We start from the raw sequence: 25,163 nt of genomic DNA, 5'->3' as shown, positions 1-25,163 counted from the left end.
ACACGTAAGTTGGCCAGGTGGTCACACGTTCAGAATCAGACGTCTCACGGGCCTAAAATGTCCTCTAAAAGTTTTCTTCTTATCAAAGATTCGGTTTTTATAAGGCAGCTATCAAAAGGAGAAAAAACATCACAGCAGCAGGCCCCCAGTATGAAGAGGAGCAGAGACTGAGGGGAAGAGCAACCTAGTCATGTGCCCTGACTGGGAATCGAACCAGCGACACTTGGCTCGCAGGCCGACGCTCCATCCACTGAGCCACGGCAGCCAGGGCTGGAAAACACTTTTAACTGCCTGTAAAAGATCTATTGCCATTGGTAAACTACGACCTCTTCCCAACAAATCCACAATATTGAACTCCTTAGAGGGTACAGGGCAGATCCAAGGATACGCCAAGGCAATAAGAAAGAAGAGACAGGAAACAGAACCTAACAAACCGGAAGCCCTGGGCTCCCCTCCCACGCGCACCCGGCCTTGGACCCTGCCCTGAAGCAGGCTCTCACCCACATCCACGCGTACCTTTCCTTCAGACGTAACTCGTCATTCATTCTGGTCAACTGAGAAGAGTTGTCTCCTGACATTTTCATTATCTCTGCAATGTCGTTTTCCAGCTTTTCCTTTGTCCTTATCAACTGCTCTTCTCTTCCATCTCTCTCTCTCAATTTTGCCTCCATGTCTGAATACATATAGAAAAAAAATAGCATTGGGGTGTTATAATCAACAAAAATGTATCGCCTGCATCCTGCAGGCCAAGTCTTGCTCTGGGAATATGTGCATATAGCAATCCCTGTGACCATTATATTCCAGCAAAAAAGACAGACAATAAACAAGTTCAATCGAGAAAATAAATAGTATAATGATAGTGCTAAGAAGAAAAACGTACCAGCAGAGAAAGGAGCTAGAAAGAAGTTGGGGGCGTACATCTTAGATAGGGCCTGTGAGACGTGACATTTCAGTAAAGACCTGGAGGCCCCAAGGAAAGAGGCCTGCGGGTGGCAGGGAAAGCGAGTGCAAAGGCCCTGGGGCAGGAACATGCTTGCCATGCAGGTACGGCACCGAGCAGGCCTCCAGGGCTGCAGCGGAAAGACCACAGGGAGACGCAGAACAGGATGAAGCCAGGGCCACAGCCCTCCCTCCCTCTGAGGGAGACAGGAGCCACCGCAATCCAGAGCAGAGAGGAGACACGAGCTGACTTGAGGCTGAAGGATGGCTCCGGCTGCCGCGCTGAGAACAGATGGAAGGGGACAAGGGCAGAAGCGGGCAGCCCAGGGGGCCGCCGTCACAGAGCTCAGACGGAAGGGGGCCAGCGTGGAGCAAGGACAGCAGTGGGAGAGGAGCGATGGGGTCGACGCTTGGTTTGAAAACAGGGCAGAGAGCATTGGCTGCAGGTTACAGACCTTGAACCAGCATTTTGTCCCATTACATCGGCGTGAGGAGCGAGGGAGTGAAGCCCGGAGGGCAGATCCGGTACTGCAGCACATTGCGATGCTCTCACACCCCAGCAAGCCCACTATACTGAATGTCTAGAACCAGAGGCATCCTCTTACCTGTTAAATTTTCTCTCAGCTTCTCCAGTTCAGAAGATAGCGCATTAAACTGCTCCTCTTTTTGGTGTAATTTATTTACAGTTTCTGTTTAGGATAAAGTTAAAAGTTTAATATGTTGCATAGTCGATGAGCCACCGAGGACTTGGCTGTCTTATCACCAAATCGATCACGTGCTTGAGATCTGAGGTCACGGGAATACCAAGAAGTGCCCTGACGAATCCAGCCCTGGGCAGCAAGCTGCAGAAGCCTGGCACACACAGCCCCTTTGCCTCCCAAACGCAGGGGAGGCGGGGACCAGGCGTCCCTCTCCAGGCAGTGACACCCCCTCCCACTTACAACTTGGCACAGCTACCAGTAGCTGCAGCTTAAGTAAGATAACACTTTTCCCAAGCATCCTTGCATTTTAATATGAAACAAACTTTAAGAGAAGAAAAGCATTAACAAGAGTTTGAGGCTTCAGGAAGCCAGGAAGGCAGCTTTGGTGGGTGCTGCAGTGCCCCCCAGGGGCAGTGCGGGCGCGGGACGCAGCGTGGGCTCCGTGCGCCCGGGGGCCAGCTCCGCACGAGGACGCAACCCTAACGCGTTAGCGGCACACACCTTGCATACTTCTCTGGACGGAGACCGCCTCCTCTGAAGCATCAGCAAACTTTTCTCTCTGAAGAAAAAGAATTGGATATTCAGAAGAGAAATATTTCAAATTACAAACGCTCAAAGCATCGGTCAGTGGTAACTACGCTGGTTCTGTTTCCTTAAAACTTGCATTTCAGACTCGTCGGGACCAATCCCCACCGTGTGCCTGGTATGCGTGTGCACACGCCAGTGAAGGAGGCTTTCACATGCTTGTGCACACGCCTGGGTATGCGCACACACCTGTACACGTGTGAGTGCATACTCTAAGTATATGCGTGTGTGCATGCGTGTGGTACACGCTTTTCTTAGCTAGTTTCTCCATAAGCCTACGACTTCCCTGTCCCAGCGCATGTGGGTGTCACGGGCATGGCTCACGGTTATCGGTCTCCGCTAAGCTCAAGTGTATGATGCAGGAGGCGAGGGAGAGGGGACAGTGGCTGAGGAAAGCTAAGAAAGAAACGTCTTACAACGTGGGACGGAGGACCGAGGATCTATGGCAGGAAGAGGGACTTCCTGGTGTGACTCACTGAGCTGTAAGAGGAACGCTGAGTTTGTTGAACCAGCGCCCGGCCTTGGGAACGGGGGTGCCGGCGGCCCAGACGGCCTGGGGCCTGCGGCCACCAGGCGGGCAGGGGAGGCACCGCGCCCGGCCTCAGCATCTGTGGGACCGAGTGTGCTGGTGTCTAACCTGGACGGTCCCCGTGTCTAGCAAAGCTAAGCAGTCCGCAGCAGGCCAGAGCGAAGCACTGCCCGAGGTGGGGGACAGGCCATTTACGTGAAGCACAGAGGTCCCCCCTTCGCCCCAGTTTCACGTTCCACGGGTTCAGCTACCCACGGTCAACCAAGGTCCGAAACTATTAAATGGGAAGCTCCAGACATAACGCCCTCCTGAGGGTTAAACAGGCGCTGTTCTGAGCAGCGTGAGGAAGTCGCGTGCGGTCCCGCCTGTCAGTCCCTGGTCATCAGGCCGACTGTCACGGTATCGCAGGGTCTGCGGTCAGGTCACCCTTTTCTCCTTCATCCTGTCCCCAAAGCGCGAGGGTAGTGACGCTGGCAATTCGGACGGGCGGAGGGGACAGGGATGTTCTACCCGTGAAGTTGTGAGGGGAAAAGGGACTGCGAGGCTGGCTGTCGCGCCGTACACGGCAAAGTTGTGGCCGCCGTGCCGGCTAAGTGCCGAGTGAAGGTGGAAGAGGCATTACGTTCTGGTGGCGGGCGCGGGCAGAGGGCGCGTCTCCGTGAACGGCCGCATGTTGCGCCAGAAGCGCCGCGCCCACGCGAGGGCTCCGGCAACGCGCTCTTGAACGAGTGGCCGCGTTCACGTAACTTCCATCACGTCTATTGCGATAACCGCTCTAGTCTGCTATTAATTACTGTGGTCACTCCCTTACGGTGCCTGATGAATTCAATGTTATCACAGGTACGTCCGTACAGGATAAAGCACAGTACGTAATCGGTTCGCTATTATCCGTGGTTTCGCGCGTCCACTGGGGGTCCCGGAACGCACGACTGGAATACCTACTTTTATTCCTCGTTTGGGTTTGATCTGATCCCCCTCGAGGCCCGTTGCTAACACACTCCATATAAATGGGTACTTTGAAAGAGAAAAGAAATGCCGCGTTCTGTGCGGAGATGTCTGTGCTTAATCAGGGACGACTCAAACGGCCAGGAACGCCGAGGTCTGGGTGCCTGGCAGGTACTTACCAAAACCTGAAGTTCCTTCTCCAAAGCCTCTCTCACTTGACTGACTTCTGCCAAGTGCTCCTGAAGTTTACTGAGCGCTCGTTCTTTTCCCTGCAGCTCGGTGGCCACGCGACTAGCCTACCACACAGTCACGCGGTGCAGGGCGGATGGACGAAAACAAAAGAGAATGAGGAACAAAAAAACAAATACAGGACACTCATGAGCCGCAAACACAGCCGAACACACTGAAGGGGATAGAGGCATGGATGAGGAATCTTTTTGGTTTCTTTTTTTAACTCTGAGAAACCAATGGTTTTCCACACAGTCAGTTCTAGGGACGACTGTCTAACGGCTACTTTAAAATAATCAAAACAGAGTGGTTTTCTACGCCTCAGTTTGGATCAGCAGCATGATTTAAAGCAGAAAGTATAGATGCTTACGTTCTAAATTAGTTAGTTGAGTCATTTCCTGGACTTTAAATAAACCTTCAGATAGAAAGGATGGATACACGTGGTCTACGTTACCATTGTCTGTATTTTTTATATGCCGATAATGTTTCAATACTTAACATAGAAGTGAAATTTTAAAAATGTACTAGATAGATACCCATCATCACAAATGGGCTTTCGTTAAGTCTTGATGTAAAAGAGTGGAGCAACCGTTAGCTACTTAATCTCCACTAAGTTTTGTATTTTGATTGGTATTTTGGAACCACATGAGGAGATTTGAGGAAACTTGCCTGTAAATAGTTTATAGCCTTCAACTACGGTCACTTAGCAATTTTTGGTGGCTGTCTGTGCTCCCCTCCCCATTTAACCCCGACAGTCCTCCCTTCTCTCCCGACAGAGCAGCTCCCCCTGCAGAAAGCTCATAACGTCCGGCTCCGATGCCGGCGTCTCAGCCAGTGACGGGGGTGAGGGTGGGTGTGGGGAGAGTCTAAGCCTTGGCTGCAGGAAATGCTGCTGGAGAATGTTTGATACCATTTCCTCTGCCTCCACCAGAAGCCTAGGTATCCAGGCTTCCCCCACAGCAGAGAACAGACTGTGTTTCCTCTAAGGAGACCCACGCTGCCCTTGCCCAGGGCTGCAGGCTCTTCGCCGTGATCTTGCTGTGAACGCTACTCATCAGCGTGTGCTCACTTATGGCCGTCAAATGGCGCTCAGAGCTCACGTCCTGTTTTCTTACATGACCCCACAGACGAGGCCATTAGGGGGCTGGGAAAGGAGATGCCCTTCTGCGTGTCTGTCCAATTCACTTATGCGTTTACCTCAGCACCACCGGCTCAGGGAGCTCTCTATTGTACACAGAGTGTCTGGGCTGGAGCTGTGCTCAGACAGGGGGTCACAGACCAGCATGGGTACAGTAATACACTATCCAGGTGACGGGAAACCACGACAAATCCACATAACTGCGCTATCATTTCCCCAAATCTCCTCAGATGGAACCACACGCAAGACTCTCAGAAGATACTGCGCTCTGCTCAATGGGGTATCGTGTTAGGACCAAGCAAGCTATTTCCGTTAAATCAGGAATCTGGACGATGAGTGCTCTCAACTCGAAAATAACGTACAATGCGAAATAAGGACGACAGATGGAAAAGGAAAAGGCGGAGGGCGGCCATACACACCTTGCCACGTTCAGCACTCTGTTCAGTCTCTAAAGTTTTAATCTGTTTCTCAGCTGCCTCAAGCTGCTGCCTAAGTCTCTCGGTCTCCGATTTACCTTCGGAACTGGCCTTCTGAAGCGCCTCGAGATCCAAGAGCTTCTCCTCAGCAGCCTTGAGCTGGGACGTAAACTTATCAATAACCTGGGTTTGGTCACGGCATTTGGCCTGCAGGCCCTCCAGCTCCTTTACCTTTAGCTCAGCGTCCTGTAATTTGCCCAAGGTGTCTTCCATTTCCACGAGGTGCTGCTCCTCTGCCCTGTCCAGTTTCGATTTGATGGCTTCCAGGCTGTTCTCCTTCTCTTTAATGACCGTCAGCAGCTTAGTCCTGACGGCTTCCACCTCCTGGGCGTGAGCAGACCGCTCGGAGTCTCGCTGGTGCTGCAAGTCTTCTAGCTCGCGCTGGTAATCCAGCCGCATCTTCTCGATCTGGGTCTTGAGCTCGGCAAACTCCGCCGTCCCCGTCCCCACGCCCTTGCTGAAGGACGCCTTCAGCTCCCCCATCGCCTGCTGGTGGGACGCGATGGCCGTCTCCAGCTTGGACTTCCACAGCGCGATCACGTCCGCGTTCTCCTTGTTGGCGTGGTCCAGCTTGCTCCTCAGCGACTCGTTCTCTCTGGAAAGCTTCTCGGCGGCGGCCTGAAGGGACCGGATCTCCTTCTGCTGTGTTTCTTCCCGGGCTCCCACCTGCTCTCTCAGGGACGCGACTTCTCTTTGGTGGTCAGTACGGGAGGCTTCTAACTTCTCTTGCAAAGAGCTGATCTCTTGCAGAAGAGACAGGGACGTATCCACGTCCCCCGCAGGCTTACTGGACTCCAGCCTTCTCCGCAGCTCGGCTACTTCCTGTCCTCTCAACGCGAGGTCCTTCTCTAGCTCCATGATACGAGACTTTTCTGACACCGTCGCCACCTACGGACAGCAGCCCAAAGAAAGAGAGATCATTTAAAGGATGAATCACTGATGCTTTGCTTTAACCTTGAAGCTCTTACATCATGACCCCATCTCAAGGCAGCCAACTACCCCGAATGTCTACATGTTAATCTACCTCTAACTATGATCATGGCTTAAGCCCAGTTTTGGCAGCTCCAATTCAAAACTATAAATCTTTGGCAAACTTCCACCATTTGGATTTGCAAAAAAATCTAAAATTCATACTGCATTTAACTCCAAAACTATTTCTTTTTCCTCCAAGGAAGCTTACATCAGGGGAAATACCCATTAACTGATAAGAAGTTACCAGAAACAGTAACTTTCAAAGTTTTCAAATGTATCCGCTTGTGGGAAGAAAGGATCTTTCTTATTCTGCCTGTTTTTTCCACCCCACTTCAATAAATGCGTCTCGATCTGACTGGGATGATTTTCAAGAACATGCCGTCCAGGGGAGCAGCCAGTAGCCGCGCGCGGCTAACTGAGCACGTGAATCGGGCGCTCACTGGAAGTGACAGGGGCTGTCAGTGTGACATACACGACAGATTTTGAAGACTTGGAGAAAAAAGAACATAAAATATCTTGTTAAGAATTCTGTATTGATTACGTGATGAAATGATAATATTTTGGATACATTTGTTTAAATAAAATATATTAATTTTACCTGTTTCTTTTTATCTTTCAAAAAAGAACGTTCATGTGCGTAGCAGAAAATTTTCAGTTATTTATTTATATATGTGGCTCGTATTATGCGTCTACAGAATAGCACCGGTGTCAATGGGGTAAAATTACCTCTAATGTTTCAATGACTATCACATCAACTGTAGAGTAAGAACCTCAACTGAACGATAAGCTAATTTACTAACTTTTAAAAAAAATAACGGGAGAATGACCACTTACCTGCAGTGACATATAAGCATCCCATAGAGCACCCCCCTTTTGGGTTTTCTAAGTCTGTCAGCATGTGGGTGCACACCTCTCGTCCCCCTAACCCAGTGGTTCTCAGACCACAGGTGCATGCGTCACCTGGGTGGCAGGTCTGCAATGCAGGTCCCCGGTCACGCCTGCGCGTTCTGATTCTATTTCAGCTCCGGGGTAGGACCCAGGAACCTGCTTCTTTTCAACAAACACCTCAGGACTTAGAAAAAACACTTTTATAACCTGTGCCCTTCTTTTCCTAGGAAATTCTCTCCCTCTGCTACCTGTAGGCAGTCAGCTTACTATATGAAACGTGGGAAATGGCGGCCTCTGGACTCGCCTGGGAAATAGAAGGGAGCGTGAGTGAAACACACCAGGGAGTCCCAGACTTCGGGGATCAAAACTCTCCCAGAGAACAACTCCCTCCCATGGTGCCTTTATGGGGACAGAAAATCCTCTGTCCACCTACTAGCTGTGAAAGTGACGAAGGCTAAGATGTCCACAAAAGGATGGGAAAAGCACATACTCGGGTCTCCAAAACGGCCTAATCAAGCCATTAAATATTTCAGAGAGGACTGCGGTTGCTGCTTCAGGTTAAAGATGTTCATTCGTTAACATACCTTTTCAGGAGTGCGCGATGGGGTATTTCAAGAGTTTGTTATCACAAAACATTAACACACCCCATTGCTACAAGGTCTATGACGTCAGTAAGTCCAACTGGACAATAGCTTGGAATTGGTCAGAGCAAAACAGTCACACCGAGGAAACACCACGTAAAAAAATAAGGGAAGGGAATGACAAGCGATTTTGCTTTAGGCAGAATTTTTGCAGCACTTCTGTTTTTTATTTTATTTCCCAAGGTTTGCCCTCAGGCAAAACTACGGGTCTGCCTCTCCTGGTAGTTTGAGGCCGGAAGTCAGGTCCCATTTCTTATTCTTGCTCATGTCTCTACAGCACTGAGCAGAACGGTTTACAAACTGGACTTCTGGGGTAGAGGGATTCCAAAGCGCTTCCTGCAAGGCAGGGACGTGGTGCAGACCTTTACAGGTCCCTGGCTGGTTCCACACTTGACACACTGAGAGTGGGGTTCAGCAGAAGACATGACTTGTTACAGAAAAATAATAGCTTGACTCTGAAATACGTGAATAACCCATGCTGTGAACAGATGCCTTCTTATCCGCAGCCAGACAAATAAAATAAAAAGGCATCAAAGTTATTCGCTGATGAAGCAGTTTGGGAGAGCAGTTCAGAAGTGAAAACAATGCCCTACTCCAACGATCTTATTCTCAGTCCCTTCTATTTCCCAGGCCAAGTTGGGCTCTCGAGTAATGAAGAGATACCACCAAACTACCAGGACTTTTTTCTTACCAAGTGCACAGGAGAGCTTTAGTTTTGAGGCTGACTGAGACCATTTTCTTTTTTCATAAAAAATAAAAACACAATTTAGAGAAGAGAAATCACTCAAGTATGTAGATTTTTAAATCAGTCAATGATTTCTCAACAAGAGAAATTTCTAAAAATATTAATAATTTAAAAGGAAAAAAATCAGTGTGGCAATATTTGATCAGAGATAGAGCAATGTTTTGATATTTTAAATTTAAGGATCCAGGCAATTCAGCCATCGACAATCAAATGCACGATTTAAAAGGTATGTCTACATACACATCTTGTTCCATGTAAATGACTCAGAGTACTCCTTAAATGTTTCAGCACAAAACTATTTCCATAACAGACAGACTCCGTGTGGTTAAGGGCACAGACTCTGGGGCCAAATGGCTCAGGCACAATTCTTGGCTCCACCTATTAGCTGTGTGACCTTAGGCAAATTGCTTAACCTCTCTGTGCCTCAGTGTCCTCGTCTGTAAAACGGGGCCAATACCACCTGCCCCCTCCTGCGGCGGTGGGGAGCCTAGGCTAGTGCCCGTGACAGTGTTTCATAAATCCGCGAGCAAAAGCGTGACAGCTGTAATGGCTCCAAGGGGCCTGGGGGCAGGAGCCGTTCTGTGCCCAGCGCACGTTTCCTTCCTGACGGCTGAGATTGTAACCTCCTGGGGGACAGAAAGGAGGGAAATGCAAAGAGAGACCTGGCTGGGAGAAAAAAGGAAGGTAACTGGGGTGAAAGTCCTTCACTCTCACGAAAAGGAATTCAATGTTTCAATTCCCTTCCCCCAACAGGCCGGGGGAGAAGGCAGGAGAGGAGAGCTAAGGTCAAACACCGACAAAAACTTCTCCAAAGCCCCAGTCACGAGGGCCGTGAGAGGAAGAGGACGGCAGAGACGGATTTCACGGTGTCCACGCCGCGCGCACAGCTGCCCAGCGTCCGGTCTGGATCTTGGTCGGGTTAAGCAAAGCATTGAGTCTTTACCTCGGACAAAAGGTCTGATCTAAAGCTGCCGCGCCTACCCAGCCGTCCACGCTCGCGGACGGCACCGAGACCACGCTCAGGGCGAACCGCTGGGCCGAGGCTGCGGCCGGCGGCAAGGCGCCGCCGGGGTGTCCGCCACTCACACGCGCGGGTCGGCTTCGGGAAGCGGCGGAAAGCATACCCTAGTGTCTTCTAACTCCCTCTGGAGTTTCTCAGCTTTGGTCTTTTCAAAGAGCAGGCTCTGTTCAAGCTCCTTAATGCGGGCATGCTCCAGTCTGGTCTGCGTCTGTCAGCGAAAAGGAAGAGGAAGAGAACACAAGAGTGCCACCGTGACATGCCAGCACAGGGGAGGGACAGCGGCATGCAGGCCGAGCCACCGGTGCCTTCCGCCGGACGATGGACAAGACGGGCAGCGGGGGCGGGAGGAGGACGGAGGTGAGATGAGGCGGTGGGGGGAGGGGATGAGCTAGACTACCGGACAGAGGCGTGGAAACACACGAGGCCGGGGGGCGGGAGTGTCAGAGGCATGCAGCAAATATAAGTTATATTGATAAGTGGCGGTTATCAGCACAAATTAGACTCGTTAATATTCCTCTAAACTACCATTTCTCCTCCCTCCTCCCCCACAACGGCTAGGGGACGTTCACGTGGATGTAACTGACCCGGTAACTTTAAAAAGCAGACTGACAGCAGGATCGCTACCACCTCGGCGTGCAAGAGGGAATGCTGTAAACCTTGTGTGTGTGCAGTGCATCCCCGGAGCAGGGCCCTGCACTCGGGCGTGAGCCTGATGTGAATGAGGGTCAGGCCTGACGCCTCGCAAAGGGAGCCCAGAAGCCGGGCCCGGGCAACACCGCCCATCTGGCAGGGGAGCACCGGCAAGGCTCTCACTGCTTTCCCACAGTGGCTTTTCTGAGGGCGTTGCGTCGCCCGAGAAAAAAAGGAAATTACATTTACAAAAAGATAATTCAATAATAACTGTGTTCCGCGTCTCCAGGCCTGAGGCTCAGAGCAGGAGAACAGTCTGGCCAGAACGGGACTCTTGCCCTGGCTGCTGAGATGTCCCTGTCAGCTCAGAGGTAAGACGTGGTCACTCGCCACAAAGGCATGAGCCTGAGCGCCACACAGGAGGAGCTGCTGAGACCCTGCGTGTCTCAGACCCTCTGAGGGTCCCCGTCCTCACTCACTCAGACGAAAGCTGATGGAGAGCCTGGAGGGTGATCTCTTCCTAGCAGGTTTGAGCACAGCAGAATCTTAAATTAACTCGGTATCCGTCTGAATGGACCTCCCTCTGACTCACCTCTCCCACCCGAGAGGTCCAGCATCACCAACTGATAAAAACCACCGAGAGACCTATTCCCAGAAGCGTCTAGTCACTTGTACTAGTATTAACTTAAATACCCCGTGGTTCTAACTGGTCAGGTTTATGCGTCTGGGCTACTATGGGCGAGGAGAAAATGGCAGCAAACTCTACACAGAGTAACAAAAAGTGGTGCAGAGCTTCAGCGGAAGGCGGATTGTGCGACACACCTTTGCTCTTGAAGACGCGATACATTCGAAAGCTCCCTCTGCTCGTGAACCAGGTGTAAGTCACCGTGGAATGTCACCTGCTTCACCTCGTACGCGCCACAGAAATAACATTAAAACCGCATGGTCTGGATAGTCCCCTTCGTCCATGTGCCTTAGACAGGCGTTCCACTTACGTGCTCTGACAAGGGACACCTCTGATCCAGACCCAGACCGCTGTGGTCACGACCTCCAGCACGGAGGCTCAGAGCGGGAGGCAGCAAAGCCTCTCTCCCCCTCTGGGTACTGAGATCAGTGTCCCGTGGGGGAAGGGTCCCCACTTCAGGGTAAAAAGCCAACACCTATGGAATGTGGTCTTCTCCCCCTTCCGAATCTTCCAGGGGCCTGTGGCAGGACGCGATCACTGTCTCTGACCAGCCGCCGGCAAGGGAACTCGTGACCCGCTTCCAGGCCGGGTGCGCAGTAAAAACGTGACCCCAAGCAGGACGGCCCTTTTTTTTAGACGACTCCTTCCTTAGACTGAGACACGGATCCCCAGAGGGCAACCCCGAGCCGGGGCCGAGCGGGAAAGCAGGGGGTCTGCCAGAAGCACACAGGGAGGCGGGCGGGGACCCCATGCAGACTGACATCGGACGCGGCGGGAGCCCGTGTGGGACGGACAGCGGAGACCCAGGCCACTGCAGCAGTGGCGCAGAAAGGACGTGGCGAACGGAGTCTGCGTTCAGCGCTCAGCCTCGGGCTGTCTCCTGCAGCTGCCGGGAGGCAGGCGGTGGCAGGGAGCGGTCTTTGTTTTAATCGTGTTCCCTGGGGGGGGGGGCGGGGGGTCAATCCACCTGACACGTCTTCAGGCGTCTGTCAGTGGGCATCAGAGCTGGCCAGGGGGCCCTGAGAAGCCGGGTTCCAAGCTAACTCTGGTACGATCTGAGCAGGGTGTCTGACCTTAGGCAGAGCGGGGGAGGGAGAGAAAAACATCCCCGCGCCTAGGAGCCCTGCTACCCGGAAAACCTCGCTCTGAAATAATAATTGGCAAGTCTCTGGTGTCAAACACTAGGGGACATAAATGCCTCTCAACCAAAGCCTAGTTCGACTTCCAGTCAGCAGCAAGGCCCGGCCCGGCCCGGCCAGCAGAGGGCCCTCGACCCAAAGGCCACCGATCCGTCCGCGTTCCCCGAGTGCCTTCCCTGCCTGGAATAAATAACAGGAGACCACGTGGGAAAGCTTCCCCCAGAACCTCTGCAACTCCTTCATCTGATACGTGTTATGCTTCACTCGGCCATCGTCTCTTTTAGAAGAACCCTATTAAAATGAGGGGGCATCGTGAGTTAAGTGATGGCCAGGCCCCCAGACAAAATCCTTTATCAACTGAACCTATGCCTGTACGTCAAAGAAACGAACACACAATCCCTGTGGGGTACAAAGGTAACTGCTCTGAAAGCCACATGCGCAGGAATATGAAAGCCAACGTCTGGGGGTCAGGTATGCAGTTAGTATTTGAGTATATCAATCAGCATTTTAATCTGTAATCAATCTGTTAACGAGGACAAGATCCACACAGCAAAGTGCCCTTACATTCTCGGGATCTTCAGAAATCTGGCTCTTTTGCTATCAGTAAGAAAATAAAAAATTAAACCACTGACGGAAGAGAGAGTCGACTAAAGCATCTATATGTTAAGAGTTTCAAAACAAACAGACGAACAAAAAAACCACCTAATTTCAACCAAGTTTACAGACAGACTACCTACGAGCCTAGGGCTGATGTGAACATTTTAATCTGCTTCTCCCCCCACACCCTGGGCTGCATTGCAAATGAGTTAGATAAAGACTCTGGGTATTTCTAAATGGATGAGAGTAACACAAAAGGAAACTAAAAATGTACCTGTATAGGAAGTGAGTGAAGAATTTTTATTAATAACCCATTGAGCCCTGGGCCTTATAAAACTAAAACTCGAAAAAAATTTCCCTTGTTTTCTGTTAACGATAAAGATACATTTCTTTCCAAAGAAATCAGGGTTCCTGCTTGGAAGGGCCTTTGAACCTTAAGTATGGTGTGGGCAAGTCAAGAGACCCTCAAACTGTAATGTTAGCAAAAATGTACATTCTGACACCTGCACAGAAGAAAAGGGCAATTTTTACTGAAATATTACAGATTAAAGTCCCCAAAATCTGTCAAATTTGAAACTTTTAATGATTTCATTTGTCACATATCTGGCAGTGGTTTGAAAAGCATCCAAACTATTGTTATGTGATGCGACACTTGGTGGCAAAGAAAAATCTCAAATATACCATGGAAGTAAAAGAAGCTAAAATATAAATAATGCTTTTTTTTTTTCTTCCTGGTAATCAGTTAAAAAAAAAAAAAAAACAAAAAACAGCTTCTAGAACACATAGTTCCTCCTTTTGCAGGGTTATAAAACATTTATCCCGCTCATCTGAAAAACAAGCAGCTTTGTTTGGGGCATCATGATGGAGCGAAAAACGCGCCTTCCGAGGAATGCCACCTCTGGTCATCAGAGGGATGTCCAGAGTCTCACTTAGGACACACTGCCAGATTTATGACTCAATTAACTCCAATTCAATTTTTGAATTTCAAAGCACAGGCAAACAGCAGTGAAGATTTAAAAAATTTCCGGGGCCACGGAGGCGGGACGGCGTGGTCACCGGCCGGGGGCCCCGTGAGCTCAGCGCGTCTCCAGCTGCGCTGGCCACTCCCTCTGTGGCCTGCTCCGGCCACGTCAGCTGGCACAATGACTTCATCCACGTTTCTGAACACTGGGACCCATGAACGCTTCAGAGAGCTGGAGGGGTTTTACCTCAAGATCGCCTTTAGTAATCGATTCTTCCTCAACCCGGAACTGAAGGTCCTCAACCTTCCTGCGGAACAGAAGCGAGACAACGTACTAAGGAAAGTGACAAAGGAACCCGTCTACCTCTCCCAAAAAGTGTGTGTGTGTGTGTGTGTGTGTGTGTGTGTGTGTGTGCGTGCGTGGCCACAATGAACACCCTGGGGAGGTCAGCAGCTGAGGGGCAAAGAAATGCCTTAGAGGAACAGGAAATGAACGCAGCTGAGCCTGGGTTTGGGGGCCTGAGAGCTCTTTCCTACCCAGGAGGCTCTGTTCTCCCCAGGGATGCACCCAGAGGGCCTGAGGTGGGAGCTGAGAACAATCGCTGGGTTCCTTCGGTCACAACCACCAGAATGGATCTCACCAAGACAAGCTCTGCCTGATGGGAAGGGAGGTCCAATTCCATAGCCACAGGTTTGAGAGGGCAAGCCTGTCGCTGCCACTTTCCCGTAACAGAACGCGGGGAAAGCGGCACGGGAAACCAGCCTCTCTCCATTCTGCCCCACGCCAGCGATGGGCGAGGCGGGCAGGCAGCCACGCAAAGGCCCCGGGCAGGGCTAGTGCCTGTCCCGGCTGGGAGGACAAGGCTGGGAACACGGGCAGAGAAGCCGTCAAGGACCCTATTTGCCTCCAAAATGCCCATTTCTTTCACATTCCAAAATCTGGGTTTCAATCAATGCCCTCAGAAAGTCAATGAAATATGGTATTTTGAAGACAGAAAATCTGGGTAACATCCACGTTCGAATGTTTACAAAATTGGGTGTGAGAGGAGGAAGAAAGGCGGACAAAGGGCATGACCTACACGCAAAACAAACCTTTCAAACTCACTAGCATTTCCAGCAAAATTAAGAATGCAAAGTTCTGAGTCAAATGGGGAGGAGGTGAAAGTCCTTGAGCTCCAGCAGAGCCGGGGGGACGTCCCTCGGCCCGGCGTCCGCAGGGCAAGAGCAGGTCTAAGGGCAGAGCAAAGGGCAGGGGGGTCCCGTCACCCTCTTTTGTCACTTGTAGCCGCGTTTAGGACGCGAGGAGGAATCCTCCTGTGCGGTGGCCTTCTCTCCTACGGGAAAGCCGTTTCCTGTTGACACAGCGTCCTGCCTCCAGGTGCTGTCCCCTTACCATGGCAGCGCCTACAGCTGTCCTGAGCACAGTTACGTGAGGTTACGAGGGACCTAAGTCGCTGCCATCAGAAATGGCAGATGGCATTAAGGGCACCAACAGAGGACAGACACCCCACAACCGGAGATGTTCACGCGGTTTCCACGAAGACACTTTTTAGGCCATACTGTTTGTTAACGGTCTCAAAAGACCTTTTTTAAGAATGGGACTTGCTTCTTTGTCTCTCTCTGTTTAGCGCTTGAGTTCCTCCTGACCTGGGTAATCCTCTAACTGCGTCACGTGAGTCTTGTTTCCCTGATAAGGCACTGAGTTTCTCAAGGGAAGGGGCCTTATCATCACCCATCAGCCATAATACAGTTTTATTAGCTAGACGGAAGGTGTTCCTTCAACCCTAGGTAACGGGGACCCAGCGTATCCTCCTGCAAGGATAAGGTTATCCTCCAGGGGACACTTGGCACACAGTAGGTGCCCAGTAAGTATTTGTTCAGCGACTCAGGCTACGTTTAGATGATTCCAAACCACTCAGAAGGGGCCGCATCAAAGCAAACCCTCGTCACATGGAACGGAGACTTAGTTCCCGGCCACTCCTTTGGTTCTAAGGGGGGACGCCAACGTGGCTGCTGAAGGGCAAGGTGGTGGCTTCAAATACAAGGCCGCGTGCGCCAGGGAGCAGTTCAGGATCACCTCTTCTCCTCTTCGAGCTGGTTGAGAAGCTCCACCTTCTCCCGGTCGGCAGCCTCCACCATGGCTCGCAGCTGGTCCATCTTGGCCTCCAGCTCCAGGACGTGCTAGGGAGGTAAGGGTGTCCGTGAGCGGCCTGCTCTGCCCCCCACCCCCAGGCCCGGGGACGCCCCCAGAGAGCTACAGCGAAGTGGCCCCACAGCGGGCCGGCGTGACTCTAACACCTGTCCACGTGAATGCGCGGGCCACGGCCTTTCATAGCTTATTCTCGACAGTGTTCCTGGAAGGTCCTGATGCTGAACCTCACACAAAGGATTATCTACAAAACATGGGTCCCGTCCTCGTAAACGGGCTACCAAACTCAGGCCAAAGGTCCCAGACGTCAAGACCAAAGGCTACGGGAGACGCAAGAAGGACAGGGCCGCATCTTGATGATGATGCAAACTGGCACCCGGGCCACAGCTTCCAAACAAGCCCAGCAAAGATACTCGTAGGGCTCCCAAGACTAGCTCCCGGCTCCAGGCACCGCGTGGCTATCCAGCCTCCTCCCTCAGGTTAGAACCCGTCACCACCTCCGCAGCGAGGCCGGCACCAGACGTCACCTGGTCATGTCCGTCCCGGGCCAGCGCCAGCTCCTGCTCTATCTCCCCGACGTGGCTCGTGGCCTTGGCCACCTCCGCTCTCTCCAGGTCCCGCTCGGCCAGCAGCTGCTCAATGTGCTGCTGCTTCTCCTTCAGGGCCTCCTGGAGGGCGGTGGTGCCGGAGATCTTCCTGGCGTAACGCGAGGAGGTTTCCGTCAACTGCAAAGAAAGTTAAAGTCGTGAGGGGCGGCGACGAGGCTACGAGGGACACGGGGGAGCGAGGCATGCGGGTGGGCGCCTCCCCGGCCAAGCAAAAGCGCGTCCCGGCTCCCAGGCCGGCCGGTGGCTGGGAGAGGCGTCAGGCCAGAGGACAGTCTCATGCTGCCATTTCAAATTTAAACAGGATTTGCCTCACTTTAAACTTAAAGGCAGGGGACGAAGCCCCAAAGTCACTGCTTGGACCCTCACAGAACACAGGTTAGCAACCAGAATGAGAGGCTGCCCATTGTCACTCTGACTCCTCTGTTTTTAGTGACCTAAGGTGGGGGAGAGGGGGCAGGCCGAGAGGGGTGTGGGGAGTAGACGGACAGAAAAGACAAAACAAAAAGTAGCTTGTCCAAGCACCCTTTCACGTTCCAGATGCTCTGCTCTGGGTCCTCTGGCCCAAGACGGGAGGACCCCACACGCTCTCTGTTTTCAGTGGGTTAGACTGTTTCACTGTTAAAATTCTAAGAACATGGCTTTTTCTCAAGATACTTTAGATCCTAACATGGTTCGAAATAAAAGACAAAGAGATCTACAATCCTGGAGGAAAAGGATCTCCCTAATTTCCATCTTAAAGCCTCCAGGATCTGAAAGGGGTTGTTAAAAACTTGATTTTAAAACCTGTCTTCTTGCTAGAGTTTTATTTCAGGAAACGTGCAAGGCCCTTTCACAAGCTGCACGTAACCTCAGCGCCGGGGAAGCAGACGAGGAGCGTTTCCCGGGGCAGAGCAGGTGCGCCGCCCGCGCCCGGGAGGCAGAGACACGCAGGCGGGATGCGGGGAGGCTTACCAGTCCCGTGCGGCTGGGCTTGCTGCTCACGGAGGAGGCCACCGAGCTCACGGAGCTGAGCGAGGACGCGGAGGGGCTGCGCTTCAGGCCGCCGGGCGTGGTTGTCATCACCCGCCTCACCGCGGCGGCCTTGGCTTTGGCTGGCGTGGTGGACGGGAAGCCAATCTTGGTGACTTTGTGGACCGGAGCGAAGAGGCCATATTTGGGCTGACACTGAAAGTACCTTTAGAGGACAGTAGCAAGGACAGACACACAAGAGTTAATTACGAGAAATAACGCCGATACAGCAAAAGTTCTAACTCCCAGGATGTGACCGGTTTGCCGCCAGTCCCACCTGGGGTGGCGCCCAGCACGCAGCGGATAAATAACCTCATAAATAACAGCGTGATGCACAGGGACGGGATTACTCATCTGCTGCTAAGGGAACAATGGGAATAAACAAATATTTCCACCACCAGACAAACAAACGCACAGCCCCCCAGTGACCCCACTTAAGACAACCCTGCCGGACGAAGGGCGCTGCGGGGCACGACGCGTGGACTCTGCCGGGGCGCCATCGCGCGCAGGGCGCAGGCGGGCCGGTGCGCGGCCCCGAACACACCTTGTTCCCGCCACGGCGCCGTCGTTCTTGCCGAGAGGCTCGTCCAGCTCCACGCCGCACCACTCCCCCTTGGCGAAGTCCGTCTCCCCGAGGAAGCGCACCACGCCAGCCTTCGTGCCGCCAACCTGGAGGAAGGGAGCGTTAAAGCGCGGAGACGAGCGGGATCCCGCGGCGGGTCCTCGGCGGTGCCAACAAGGACGGAGCGCCGCGCCGGCACCGCTGACCGCGGGCTCCTCCCCCTGCCCTGCCCCCTCCGGCGGCCGGCCAAGGCGACCAGGGGGCTGAGGCTGCCAACGTGACTGGATACCTGACACCCCCCGTGATGAAGCGGCCTGTGTCCGAGCTGTTAAGGCTGCCCGCCACACTGTGCCCTTTAGAAAAATAATTTTCACAATGCAGAGCGACCTTCCTGCTCCAAAGCAAATATTTGCTGCAAACGTGAAACCCCCACATCCTTCAGAAAAACCAAATCCATCCGTAAGCCCCGTAACAGCTGCTTCCTCAGCCTCCTTTATGGCTTCCACCCGTGGAGGTCAGCAGCGCCTCCACGGGCAGGACACACGCCCACACCCACACACGCCGGCCTGCGGCCCCTGTCCTGGATGTCGCGTGTAACCGTAAACTCTTTACTCCCCACTGTGAGGCTCTCCACTTCTTCCCGGCTATCACGTGACTCTCCTTCACATGTTATTTTACACGAACTGTTCAGTTATCTCTATAAATGCGTGGCGCTTTATCCCGGCCACTGTGTGGGCTAACACAGGAAGAGGACTTCACACGCAGGGCAGGCACGGGAAGGGTGATGGGAGCGCATGCTGGTGTCACGAAAGGCGTCCCCAGGAAAGACAGAGCTGGAGGAAATGCCACCCAGGATGCGCCCTGCAGAGCTCTCGACGAAGCCTCGCTGAGTACGTGAAAGGTGAACCCCAACCCTAACACGAACCCTAACCCTAGCCTCTCTGTGGGGCCCACAGAGACAAGGCCCCTTTTCCATGCCAACCAACTCACGGGGAAGGACGGCCTCTGACTGCGGCTGTCCGTGGGGGCTCAGGGGCCGGCAAAGGGGGAAACCCGCCAGCACGGCCGCGCGCGCTGGGCACGTTCGGATGCCGGCTTGTTAACTGGGCAAGCTGCCCCACACGTAAAGCAGGGGTCACGATGGGGCCGCTGTGAGAACGAACGACCGTCGCCCCCGTGCAGCTCGGCAGCGCCCGATGGCGAGCGCAGGGGTCCCGGACACACGAGCAGCCGGGCGCCCACCCTGCCAAGGCCACTTCTGCGTCTGGCTCTTCTGAGCTTTCAACACTCTGACTGGTGTCTGAGGGACCTACAGTTGCCTGTGCAAAAGGGGCGCCCTGACACTGTGGCCAGCCTGAGCCAACATCAGACATCGCTGCTGCAGACAAGATGAACTTAAACTAGAAACTCAACTGGAGGAAGACCTAGCTGCGGTTCAGGCTTTCGCAAAACACCGATTTTTAAGTTCTCAGCCATTCATTCAATATATTAATTCTTGAGTGCTGAGGCCCTACGGATACAGAGACAGAAACAGAACACGGTGTTGGCCACTGATGGAGAGAGACATTCAAACAAATAATTCCAGTAACCAGTGATGTTAAGAGGTTTCTAGAAAAGGCTGTGGGAACAGGGACAGAGAGACGCCGGGCCAGCAGCATGGACAACAGTCTGGAGGTCCAAGTGATGGTGATGGTGTCCGCCATCAGAGCGGGGGGAGAGGGTGTAGGGAAACCAAAGGCCTGAGCTCGCGGACAGGTGGCCGGGCGACTGCACGCCCCCGGGCCTGAGGAGGAGAGTGGGGACACCCGCAGCACTGTCCCGGCACAGAGTGGGCGCAGAGCGGGGGGCACCGAGCAAGGGGAGGAGCTGGCAGCACCGGTGGGCTGGGGGGTCTAACTGCTGAACCCGGCCCAGCTGCCGTCAGCACCGCGAGGTTCTGTGTTCCCCCCTAGAGAGCCTCCAAGGCTCTGCTGAGTAAGAACGAAGGCTTCCGGAAGCCGAAAATGAGAAAAATCAAAACTAATTTCAGAAAACATCATTCCAGTCGGCAGCAGCCCTCAGGGCAAAGGAATCAGGCTACAGGAAACCTCTTGTGCTGGAGAAGATCTCAGCAGTCAGCCAAGGTCTCCAGGAAGAGTTTCTGACATAATGGGAACATCTGGAATCTTCTCGGCTTTGGCCCGCACGTGACAGCTCCTTCTATTAATTACGGTGCCAGCAACCAAGGCAAGGAGAGGCCACGGTGGAGAACAGCTTCCTCAGAGCAGGGCCCTCCCACCCCCAGGCAGATGACAAATAAATGTCCAATAGAAGTGCAATGTCACAATCTGACACGTGGCTTTGGGATTTCTAAGGCACCGGTAAGGGCACGGAGGAAAAGAGGAGAAATCACACGAGAAAAGGCATACTTACACTCTTTGCGAGAATATAAAAGAGTAAAAGCTTTCTAGGTTGTAATTTGGCAATACCTAATACAGTTTTAAATGTCTATATAGCCTATGACTCATGAGCTTATTTCTGGGTGAAAAAGAGGGCACCCTGTAAGTGTCTGTCATTAAATGAGGCGCAACACTTCCAAACAGTGTGACCCTAAACAGCAGCTTATTATTTTACATCCATACTCATATGTATGAGCCCAGAAATGCCTCAGATACACCAGAGGTGCACTGTGAAATGGGGCATATATAATATGGCCCCACTGCGTGTGTGTTTTAAATTTATACGTTAAAAAAGAAATCTCACAAACATATGTTGAACAAATGAAGAAAAACACACAAAAAAGCACATGCCAGACAAACCACACGTTATCTAAGGTTCAAACATAAAATCTTATACACACAGGTATGTTTTATTAGGAAGATGTTTCTCTCCTTTGGCAGCATCCGAAAGGCCCACAGATTTACACTGGAAGAGTCTCAGCGTCACAGCCCTGGGAGCAGCCAGAGAAAGATAAAGCTTGTCACTTTAAGAAAAGGTCTGAATTCTCCTTCTCACGTACAGTCATGAGCGAAGACCCCAACGCAGAACAGAGGCCCATCCACGTGGACACAGAAAGGTTGGGAGTTAGTTACGTTTCCCAAGAACCCGGCGTCACGCCCTAGAAATACCAAATACACCCTGAAACACAGCCAGACTGTCTCCGCAGCACCCAGGGTACCTGGCTGCCCCAGGGACTCCCAGTCTGGAAGGAGGTAAGTCAAGTGAACAGCAGCATCAGCCCCCAGCGGCCCGTCCAGCACACAGGCAGACGGCGGCCACTTCCACCAGTGAGACCCGTGGACTATTCACGAGGTGCACTTGTCATAAGCAGCTCTGACGGACCCTCCCTGAGTCTCCAGATGTTACCAAAGCACACTCCCTGAACTCAGTCCCTTCACTGATGGCTAGGAGCATGTGGGGGTGGGGAGTGACGAGGGGGACCTTCCCCAAGCCCTGACTGCCTTCCTTGAGACAGAAGCACCTGCCCTGGCCAACGTGGCTCAGTGGGCCGGCGGCATCCTGCGACAGGTCACGGCTTCTATTGCCGGTCAGGGCACAGGCCTGGGTTTCGGGCCAGGTCCCTGGCTGGGGGCCAGTGAGAGGCACCCCAGTGATGTGTCTCCCGCACATGGACGTTTCTCTCTCTCTCTTTTTCCCTCCCTTCTCCCCTGTCTCTAAATATAAATGAGATGTTTCTTTTAAATAGAGCACCCGCGACAGTCACATCTCAGGAGCTCCAGTGTTTGGATCCTAAAGAAGTCATTAGGTGGAACGTCATACCTAACACAGCGGCCCTGCGCCTGCTCCCCCTGCGGAGAGGAGGCGTGTGGAGAAGGCAGGCTCCCCTCGGCCCCCGGCGTGGCTCAGGGCGGCAGGAGCGGGACCGGGAAAATTCTACACTGATGATCTCATACAATGATCTAATCACCTTAGTTCTATTCGGATTTTGGTAACCAACAGAATTTTTCTTTAATTAGGTAAATCTCAAATCAGACATTTTAGATTTCAAAATCTGATTTCCATACTCAATTACTTTTAAAGTACAGCTGCTCTGTATTTCTGAGTGGGAGCTGTCTGTTAAGCAGAGCAGCACATTAAAGCAGGAAAACCCAGGGACAGGGGGTAAGAGGAATAGTGACAGACAAGGGTCCACGTCCCCCGGCCACACGCCCTACAGGTCAGTCGCCTTCCTTCTCTGGGATTCAGTATTACCGGTGAAAAGAGGCATGTAGTGACCCCAAAAGGCCCTTTCCAGCTCTAAGGTCCCGTGACTCTGTGATACTCCTGTAACTTCTCCTAGAAATACTAGCCAACGGCAGGAAATAATTTTATCATCTCCAATAACACACTCCTAAGACTCCAGACTCTCATGGGTCCAAATAAAATCTGTATGCTCGCTCTGACCATGGAATTAAAATCTTCCTAGAAACACGCCGTTCAAACCTCTGCACACCAGCGTGCGTCTGCAGAGTCTCCTTCTTTCTCCCCGACGAAGGGAGCGAGTCTTGCCCCCCATCAAGGCCCGTCAGGCCCCGGGTGTGCTCAGGGGGCCTCTCCTCCCACCTCCCCGGAAGCGCGCCCCGTCGCCGACCCACCCTCACTGTTGGGCCTTCACCCCGTTCCTCCAGGCCATTCATCTGGGAGACGTAACACTCTGGACTCTGCCATCTTTAGATAAAGAAATTGATAAACGAACCCAATCTCTCCCAGCCCCACCACTCTTCCAGTGCCAGCCCGGCTCCCCACGCGCCTCCACACCCAACGTCTTCAAGGAAGGGTCAGCCCACGTCCAGCCCAGAGCGACCTTTCCACCGTGCAGCCGCATCGCCTCGCTCACCGGCTCCCGGCTCTGAAGGACGAGATCCAAGGCCTCACAGGCCCCAGGCCCCCTGGGGGGGCGGCGCTGCAGACCCCGCCTAGGCAACGGCCCCACCTTCTGCCAGGCGCTCGCTGCCCCGGGGAGAGCACACAGTGGCCTCTTCCTGGAATGCGCCAGCCCCTTCCCATCGCAGGAGCCGGCCCTCTCCTTGGCTAGAACTAGAACGTTCCGGCTTCCCCCCTCTTTATTTCCCTCTGCCTGGCCAGTTCCTATTCCTCCCCAGGGCCACGTTAATCACCGTGCCCTCGTTAGCGGTGGGACCAACCTGCCCTCGTCCTCCTTGCTGTTTTAGTAGCCCAACGGCGCTCTACGTGACTAGCGCTTGAATCAATTCTTTCTCCCTTGCACTGGTGGGAAGGAAGAGCTTCTTCTGCGCCCTTAAGGCAAAAAATTTTTTCTTTAACTTCTACAAAGACATCCAAGGCGACTTCCGAACCTGTTTTGTCAAGCGAAGTAGCCTTAATAGTTAAAAGGTACGCACTCTATTCTTTCAGCTCCCCTGGCGGAGGCACGAGAGCCGCTCGCTGCAGATGTTGCTCATCCGAGGCCACGGCCGCAGGGCCAGGCTCTCGTCTGCAGCCTGTTTCCCAGACAAGCTCAACGGCTGGAAAACCTGGGCGATTTCTCACAGATGAGGGGCCACCCCCCAAGCGCGGACCCAGAGCCCGTGTTTCACCCACTCGGCAGGGATGACAGCCCAGCCCCCCACGATGACCAGGGGCGACTCCGGACTCACCAGGACCCTGTCCCCAATTTTGAGCTCCCGTTCCCCTTTCTTGATGGAGCCAGCCTCCGAGAGGTTGGAGGTGGACTCGCTGGCGGTTTTGGTAAGGTTGCTGATGGGCGGTGTGGCGGGAGGCTCCTTCGCTGCGGGCTGGGCCGGCTTCGGAGGGAGAGCGGCGGGGGGCGCCGGGGAGGGGACCGCCGCGCCGGCTGCAGGCGTGGACAGCGGCGAGGCCGCCCTGGAGGCGGGCGCCGTCTGCAGGCCATTGGCTTCGTCGTCCGCCTGCACCTTCCTCGTCAGCTTGGAAGGCCGGGTGAATATGCCCTTCAGAGGCTCACACTGGAAGTAGCGGACCCCGGCCACCGAGCCGTCGTTCTTGCCGATGGGTTCATCTAGGACGATCCCGGCCCACTGGCCCGGGGCAAACTGGGTCTCGCCCAGGAACTGGATAAATCCGGGCTTGTTTCCGTTCACCCAGACTCGCTCCCCAACCCGGAAGTCGTCCACGAACTCCTCCTGTGCCTCCGAGGACGCAGCGCTGGGCACCTTGTCGCCGGGTGTTGCTTTCTCTGCGGGAGCTGCGACTGCAAACAAAAGAAAGGATCAGAGCAGGTTCAAAGTCATGGTCAGGCTGCCCGCTCCTGAGGTGGGGGAAAACACACTAGGGAGAGCCAAAAGCAACGGGCGTGGCCACAGCGCTTTCGGGGGTGCCCTGTGTTTCTTTCTGTTTTAGCGAGCAGGCGAGCGTTCCTCGGGCCATCACGGTCACGGTCAGTGCCGCCTAACTCAGGGGCTGATGGGCGTGAGTCCTTATTTGCAATGAAGATCAGAAGCAGTCGGAACAAACAAACAAGCACAAAACTAGTCCTTCCCCCGAGTTCATAACACGGATCTGCTTTCATTCTTTACTTCACCCCCCCTACGCCACCCGGGACATCACGAGCAAACGCCCACTCAGGCCACTGGGATGGGCTTTGTTCCCACATTTGAGTGGCTAGTGACAGCGGACAAGACCAGGACCACAGACCAGGGACCTGCAGGTAGGTCTGAGGAAGGAAGGCGGGGCTTCAGTGCTGCGTGCGGTCCCTGTCCCTGTTACTCCTAGACAACCAAGTGAAGCCCCTGCTGTGCTAGCAGACGGCAATCCCAGTGGGACGAGAGAGAGAGCATCTGGCCCGTGACGGCCAGGGGACTTCGTGCCCTCTCTACTCTGTGGGAAAGACGGACGTTAAATGCTGCCAGAAACATGGTATTTACCCTGGAAATGCATCCATGCGTTCGCCCAGTGAACATTCAATAGATACTCTGTATGAACTGGCAAAGGAAGCCCACATTCTTAATCACCCTGCCGCTGACTAGGCAGAGCGCCATCTTAGGGTGTTGCACAGCCCCCCCGGGTTCCAACTGCTGCTTCTACAAGGGGAAACTGATCTC

The 25,163-nt window shown here is 53.3% G+C and overlaps 1 protein-coding gene across 1 annotated transcript in view; it reads right to left on the bottom strand.

The window, feature by feature from the left end:
• The window catches only part of CLIP1 (CAP-Gly domain containing linker protein 1), a 73,726-nt gene that overhangs the window by 24,681 nt on the left and 23,882 nt on the right, over positions 1-25,163 (bottom strand). The window contains exons 3-15 of the mRNA XM_090257304.1: positions 23,742-24,313; positions 18,130-18,254; positions 17,529-17,751; positions 16,497-16,694; positions 15,898-16,001; positions 14,068-14,128; positions 12,827-12,859; positions 9,912-10,016; positions 5,485-6,429; positions 3,879-3,995; positions 2,142-2,199; positions 1,545-1,628; positions 517-673 (exon numbers count right to left, since the gene is read on the bottom strand). Of these exons, the coding sequence (XP_090113430.1) occupies positions 517-673; positions 1,545-1,628; positions 2,142-2,199; positions 3,879-3,995; positions 5,485-6,429; positions 9,912-10,016; positions 12,827-12,859; positions 14,068-14,128; positions 15,898-16,001; positions 16,497-16,694; positions 17,529-17,751; positions 18,130-18,254; positions 23,742-24,313 (2,782 nt within the window). The remainder of the gene's footprint in view (positions 1-516; positions 674-1,544; positions 1,629-2,141; positions 2,200-3,878; positions 3,996-5,484; positions 6,430-9,911; positions 10,017-12,826; positions 12,860-14,067; positions 14,129-15,897; positions 16,002-16,496; positions 16,695-17,528; positions 17,752-18,129; positions 18,255-23,741; positions 24,314-25,163) is intronic.

Source organism: Furipterus horrens, unplaced genomic scaffold (genome assembly GCF_987537825.1).
Source record: "Furipterus horrens unplaced genomic scaffold, mFurHor1.1.pri manual_scaffold_11, whole genome shotgun sequence".
Taxonomy (NCBI): Eukaryota; Metazoa; Chordata; class Mammalia; order Chiroptera; family Furipteridae; genus Furipterus; species Furipterus horrens.
The sequence above is the reverse complement of the archived record's forward strand: the minus strand, read 5'-3'. Positions and strand labels throughout refer to the sequence as shown.